This window comes from Elephantulus edwardii, unplaced genomic scaffold, assembly GCF_000299155.1.
Source record: "Elephantulus edwardii isolate Elephantulus edwardi_28Jun2011 unplaced genomic scaffold, EleEdw1.0 scaffold00020, whole genome shotgun sequence".
In the NCBI taxonomy this organism is placed as follows: domain Eukaryota; kingdom Metazoa; phylum Chordata; class Mammalia; order Macroscelidea; family Macroscelididae; genus Elephantulus; species Elephantulus edwardii.
Window position 1 is genome coordinate 9,379,062 of NW_006399770.1, and position 7,262 is coordinate 9,386,323.

Below are 7,262 nucleotides of genomic sequence, written 5' to 3' on the forward strand. Positions count from 1 at the left end.
GAAATCAGTAAGACTGTTTTGTAGTTTCCACATTCTGTTGGGTCACCTTTCTTTGGGATAGGAACAAATATAGATCTCTTCCAGTCAGTTGGCCAAGTGTTAAGAATATTTTTATTTCTCTAAATAAAACACTCTATTCCCATGTCTTTTGGATCAATAATCAACACACTTGATACTAGTAGTCAAGAAATCAGAAGGTATATTGCAGTGGGCAAGACCACCATTGCCTAAATGCTAAAGAGCAGTGATGTCACTGTGGATACTAACGTACTCCTGATTTAGACCCCAGTGTTCTCAATTGCCTGTTATGCAACAAATAACAATGAATTAGAATGTCAGGATAAGAATTCATACCTTGAGTTGTGGTGTTAGGGAAGGGTACTGAATATTCCATGGATTTCCAAAAGAACAAACAGATATGTCTTCAGGAAAGTGCAGCCAGAGTGGTCCTTGGAAGCAAAGATGGTCAAGCTTTGTCTTTCATACTTTGGACATGTAGCTAGAGCAAGGCTATTTTTGGACAGAGAAATCATGCTTGGAAAGATGGAGGGTCAGCAAAGGAGAGGAAGTCTCTCAATTAGATGAATTCACACAGTGACTTAAGCAATAGCCTCAGTGTATCAGAGATGATGAAGCTGGCACAGGGTATGGTTCAGGCCAGCCCCTCATAGGGTCGCTATGCATCTTACTTGACTTAATATCACCTAACAACAACAATAACGTATCTATAAGGTCCTATCTCTAGTATTATGGTGTTAGTTTGTTTGTGGTTTTGGTTTTTCATTAATTAATTAATTTTTTAAATAAAACCATTATTGTAGAATGATTATAAGAATCAGGGGGGTGATTGATGGAAGCAGAGGGATGAGGATATGTGTGTGTGTGTGTGTGTGTGTGTGTGTATTAATCATGGGGTCATATAATTTGATGGGTGTGGAGTGAGGGAAATTAGAAGAATCTCTTCTGGAAAACAACGTATTAGAATTTTGTAACTAAACTAGTATAATAATAAAAAAATTAAAAAACCAAATAAATAAGGAAAAAGCCCACAATAAAACAAAATTTAAAAAAAAACAAAACAACACAAACCCCAACCCATAATACTAGAGTTGTTCAGAACTTTTTACTGACCAATAGGCAGTGTAACAATAGATGGAGAAAGGATTGAAGTTATTAATCATTTCATTTTGCTCAGATCAACAATCAACACCCTTGCTACCATTTAGGAGATCAGGAGACATATTGTATTGCACAAGTCAGCTGTAAGGAACCTCTACAAAATACTGAAGAGCAGTGATGTTTTCTGAAGACTACAGTGTGTATGATTCAAGCCATAATCTTTTCCATCACTTGCTATGAATCTGAGAGCTAGACAATGAATAAAAGTTACAGAAGAATTGATGCCTTCGAGATTGAATGATATTGGAGAACAGTGCTGAATATCTCATAGATTACCAAAAGAATAAGTAGCTATGCCTTGGAAAAAGTTCTGCCAGAGAACTCATTTGAGATAAAGATGGCCAAGTACATTTCTCATACTTTGTGCATGTTGCTAGGAAAAGTAGTTCCTCAGAAAGGGATATCATGCCTGCAAAGGTGGAAGAGAGGACGACCCTCCCTGAGATGGTCAGACAGAGTGCTTGCAGTGAGTTCAAGAGTGAAGGACATGATGAGGACAGCAGAGGACAGGTCAAAGTTTAGGCTCTTGTTCATAAGGTCACTATGAGTCATACTTAACAGCACTTGAAAACAAAAATACTCTTTAAAATACTACTTATTTGATGATAATACACGTTTGATTCTTGGGTGTTTTCCCTCATTATATACAGCCTCTGTGATGGCAGGTGTTTACATACGATTTGTTCACTATTAAAATTGTCTAACATCAACATACCTGATGCTTTAAACATTGATTAAATAAATACATATATGAGCATCTCTCCCTGGTCTTTTTAACTATCTGATCTCAGTGTGTGTATCTATGTGTATGTGAACACATATGTATGTTCTTCCTAAGACTGAAGACACCGAACATTTCTAGTTGCCCCTAATAATGCTAAAGGACTGTGATTATAATGTTCTTGTTGTTGTTGTTGTTATTGTTATGTGACATCTAGAAGCTTGTGACTCATAGCTACTCTATGTACAACAGCCCTAAACTCTGCTCTCTCCTGGGCCAGTCTTATTGTTTCTGACAAACCTACCCCCATTTCCCCAGTCTCTGAATCGATCCATCTCATCAAGGGTCTTCCTCTCTTGCACAGTCCCTCCACCCTCCCAAGCATGACATCCCTCTCCAAGGACTGGCCCTTCCTTGCAACGTGTCCAAATCATGTCAGACGAAGTCCCAGAATCCTTGCCTCCAAGAAGCAACTCGGCTTAGCCCTCTTCAGGATGAACCTGTTCATTTTCTTAGCAGTCCATGGTATATTCAATAATTTCGCCAGCACCACAGCTCAAAGGTAGCAACTCTCCTTCTATCTTCCCTAGTCATTGCCCAGCTCTCTGATGCATAGCAAGTAATTGCAAAGACCATGGCCTGTATCAGGCACACTTTAGTCTTCAGACTGACATTGTTGCTCTTCAGTACTTAGGTGAGGTCTCTGACAGCATTTTTCCAATGTAATACATCTTTTAATTTCCTGGCTGCTGGTGCCAAGGTGGTTGCCCTCCAGATTCCTTGGTGCAACTTGATGAGCACATCCAGGGTCGTATCTCTTTGCTAAAATATGTAAATCAGTATGCCATCAATTCTTGGGGCCTTGCTTTGTTTTTTTGTTTTAGTTTTTGTGTTTGTTTTTTTTTTCTCCAATTCTTTTAGTGCAGTTTGAATGTCTTCCTTCATCACCACAGGATCTTCCTAATACCTTGTTTCATGAAATTCTTCTTTGTCCACCAATTCCTTTTAGTACAATGACTCTTTATACTCTTTCCATCTTCTTTTAATGCTTCCGGGATCATTTAATATTCTGCCCAAAGCACTGTTAAGTGTTGCAAATCGAGGTTTGAATTTGTTCTTCAGTTCCTTCAGCTTAAGAAATGCTGAGCAAGTTCGGCCCTTTTGATTTTCTGACTCCAGCACCTTGCATATATCATTGTAATACTTCACTTTGTTTTCCTATATTGTCTTCTGGAATCTATGAAATAGATTAACATTGCCAGTTACGGTTTTCTTCCCTTTCCTAACATCAAGGATTAGAGATTTATAATGAAAATTTCTTAGCTATTGGAGATTAAGATTTAAAATATTTAATTTAGATCATATTTGTCGAACACGTATTTGCCTGACCAAGTGGTATGTCAGAAGATATAAAGATGAGCAAAATATAAGTGCAGTCCTCTTAACTGAGGCAACTATCATACAGAAGTTACTAAATTTCACATCATTTCTTCTTTATGTGCAAGAACTGTTGTCTTAGACAATTCTCCAGAAAAAAAAATAATTCCTAGGAGTATATAAATTGGAGAAAAAAGTAAGAAAGTAGACTATATTAAGAAAATATCAGCGAATGAAGCCAATATTTTGAAAACTATTCATGAACCAGTTACGATTCTGATGGCTGTTATAAACACTAATCTATAATGTAGTTAATATTAATGCACAAATTACCAGTTAACTACAGAGTTATAATTCCTACCTACTAAAGAGACTCCAAATATGATCAGGCATTCTAAAGCATAATCAAATTCAGGTTACTTGTTTAGAGAAAATGAGTAATTTGTCTTTCTATAAATACATTTATTCCTTGCTTTCCCAATATTCAATGTAAGGCCTTTTCCTACTTTAATAGTATTACAATATAAGGAGTCGTTTATAGACGGATAGTAACTGATGCCATACACACAACTAGTCAAAGGTCACTTAAAAGACTAAAATGATCGTAAATCTGTGTCATTTTTCAGTCTACTAATTATTAATTCTAAACAGCACTTAAATTGGAGCCCTTTAAAAAATAAAAAGCAATCTCTTTTTGTTTGATTTTCAATAGAAGATAAATTGATGAAGTGTCACCAATATAGACTCTACTTAAGGCAGTTCTCATTTACACAAACATCTGCAATGTTTCCAACTACTACTATCCCTATTCTTAATACATTTTGAGAAAGGTGTCTATGTTCAAATTTAGGAACTTAGTTCATTACAATGTTACTACTCGAATAGAATATATCTCAAAAATCAATGTTAACAACAAGAAGCACTTCTGTAGTGACAAAGATAAATTTCTTTTTTTATCCAAAATAGTATTTTTACGTGTATGTGTCTGTTCACATTCTAATGATATAAACCAGGGGCCATATATTAACAGTTTCATCTCGTAAATTCTGCCGCACTACAACTCCATATTTTTCTACCGTTCCATTTTACCTCCTCTGGGACAGCTCTTATATTAACAAAGCCTTTTCTGAAGACGATGAACACACGGCGGGCTCCACAACGTAAAGCGGATGTTGCACAGTCAAAAGCAGTGTCTCCAGCTCCAAGTACAATCACGGCTCCCCGTATCGATGGCAATGGAGAGTGACAGGCGCACATTCCTGAATGATGAAAGGAAAACCCCATTTTCAAGTAGAGAAACCATTTCTGCATGACAGCTCAAAAGATACTTGTACTCAAAGCAGTGTAAAATTGCATCTTGCACTTTTCCAGGATGGAGTGTCACTATCAAATTATTCTGCTTCATTGAAAGACAGTTTTATTCCCATTTTAAAAATATGCTCATATATGTAATTTCATAGTCAGTACTTTTAGCAGTACTGCCTCTTTTTTCCCCCTCCTCTGGAAGAATCACTACAACACATTCTGAAGACTTCAGGTCATAACAAGTGAGAATCAATCAATTAAAGCTCTCTCTGTTAATGTTGTGAGGTCTATTTTTAACTTAGCATCATTAAATTTCTGTTTGTCAGATGGAAAAAATGATCCTTATCATCTGGGTTAATGATATACAGGAATTCATTCAATACTTCATTTAAATACCATCTAATAAGTTTTCCCCATATCTAGTTCAATTATATATAGCATAGTAAACTTAAATGTAAATATTGAATAATTAACTGAGAATAACTAAAGAATAGAATTGATTATAACTGAAAAATTTCTGAGAACTATTTTATATGAGAGTTAAAACAAACCATCTCTATGTTACTGTTTTTTTGTTTTGTTTCGTTTGTAAAATCATGCCATAAAAGAAATACTACTTTGATTGTATCATTTCTGAAGGCCATCTATATAGATATTTAATATTCATGTGATGAATCTTATTAAAAATTAAAATGCTGCACTCTATACATTATATAATGCTTTATAATCAGATTTAATAAAAATACTGATAAAATAAATTAGCATAATTTTGAAATGTACATAACAATCCTCTAACATAAATGTGTTCTAGGTCATATAGCTCTCATGCATCCACTTGTGGGACAGAGGTAACTTGTGGTTGCTATGAAGCTGAATACTGTGACACTGATGTGTCGAATGTGATAATGGTTACCCATGGTGGACAGTGTTTGGTAGAATTCCCCGGTTAAAATAAGCTTGGAAGTAGGAGTGGCATCCACTTCCATAGCTTGCCTCCAGAAACTCCATGAAGCTGGAGAAAGGATGAAAGCCCCACAAGTGTTGAGGACTTTTGTTCATAGGGTCTCTAGGAGTTGTCTACAACTTGACAGCACTTAACAACAACAACTACAACAACAACATATAACAGACCTTTTACATAAATGTAACAATTTTGCATAGAAAAGCTTTACAGAGAATTATACAATTATTGCTGTAATCCTAAAGTATGTAATATGTTTCATATCTTCATATTCTTCTTATCTTCATGTATTCTTATTTAGGGGAAATGCAGGCACATTTATTTACATGTAATTAGAAACTGAAGTATCTCGAACTCAAATTTTTAAAAGAATAATGTTTTAAGGACTTTAATAATTGTATTTAAGGAAATATTACAGTTTATTCATCACTAAGATGGTACTAATCATCCCACAGCAAGATTCAGGCGTAATGTAAGGTTGTTCTTCATATGGTACATGAATTGATATGACTTAGACTTTATATCAAGATGTTGACTTTGAATTCATGAAATTACAGTTTAGTTAGAGTTCTTTATGCTTTCTGTCTTCATTGATACCGAAAAATATATGTGGTCTTAGTTTTACAAATTGTGGTACATGGATGAACCTAGACCATATTATTCTGAGTGAACTAAATCAATCACACACACCCCAAAAAGGTTGTATTATTTTACGGATATGGTTTTACTTGGGCAAATGTATAGATCACAGTTTAATAGTGGTTTCCACGGGCAAGAGGTAAAGGAAAAACTTACCTTTGTTTAGCTTTCAAGTTTCTATTTATCAGGATGGTAACAAATGTTAATAAAGGCTTCATAATATATAAAATACATTGAAATGGCAAGTGTTATGTTACCTATATTTTATAAACTAAAAGGAGGAAGAAAAAAGCACTTCCCAAACGGAAGTATTTCAGGCCAGTGGTAACAGCAGTCAGAAGATGAGGAGATGTATTGTATTTTTGTTACATTGAAGTAATTTTTAATGACACAGTTTATGCTTACCTACAGGAGTGAGAAACACTTATGATAAAGTTAGTTTGAAATAATGGGAAAATAGATGCTTCAGAAAAATGTTATATTAGGACTTTTTTAAATTACATGCTATTCAAGAACTCAATGTGAGATCTGAACAATATCCATCTGAGCTTGTATCAAATATAGTATATAATATATGCAATAACATATGTAGCATTAAGAATAAAAGACAATGTGTTATACCTGGTTTACTGCTTTTGGCAACAAGTGGCAAAAAGTCTTTGGATGTGTAAAATCCCTGGCTTTGTGTCAGGCCTTGGAAGATGTGGTCTTTATTTGGCTCTGGTAAACCTAAGAAATAAATTGTTTAAAAATATCATTAGGATGAAGAAGAATTAAACATACTAGATATTAAAACAAACTGTAGTACTAAACACATTAAAATAAAGTTCAGTGAGGAAAAAAAAATGTAGGCAAATTAATAGGAAATAAACCACTGCCACAAAGCATCCATTTAATGTAAACCAAGCACTTTTAAAAGTACATGTACTTACACACATGTGCGCATACAGAGATGCATCTATACACACACAAAACAGGCAAAAATACAAATTATGTGTATATGCACTACTACTACAAAAACCAAGTATTCTTTTCCTTTTTTTATATTTTAATTTATTTATTTTTCATTTCAATGAACAT

General features: G+C 34.5%; 1 protein-coding gene across 1 annotated transcript in view; it reads right to left on the reverse strand.

Moving 5' to 3' along the window:
• The window catches only part of DPYD (dihydropyrimidine dehydrogenase), a 1,462,963-nt gene that overhangs the window by 878,909 nt on the left and 576,792 nt on the right, over window positions 1–7,262 (reverse strand). Inside the window, exons 9-10 of the mRNA XM_006882430.1 lie at window positions 6,804–6,911; window positions 4,367–4,536 (exon numbers count right to left, since the gene is read on the reverse strand). Of these exons, the coding sequence (XP_006882492.1) occupies window positions 4,367–4,536; window positions 6,804–6,911 (278 nt within the window). The remainder of the gene's footprint in view (window positions 1–4,366; window positions 4,537–6,803; window positions 6,912–7,262) is intronic.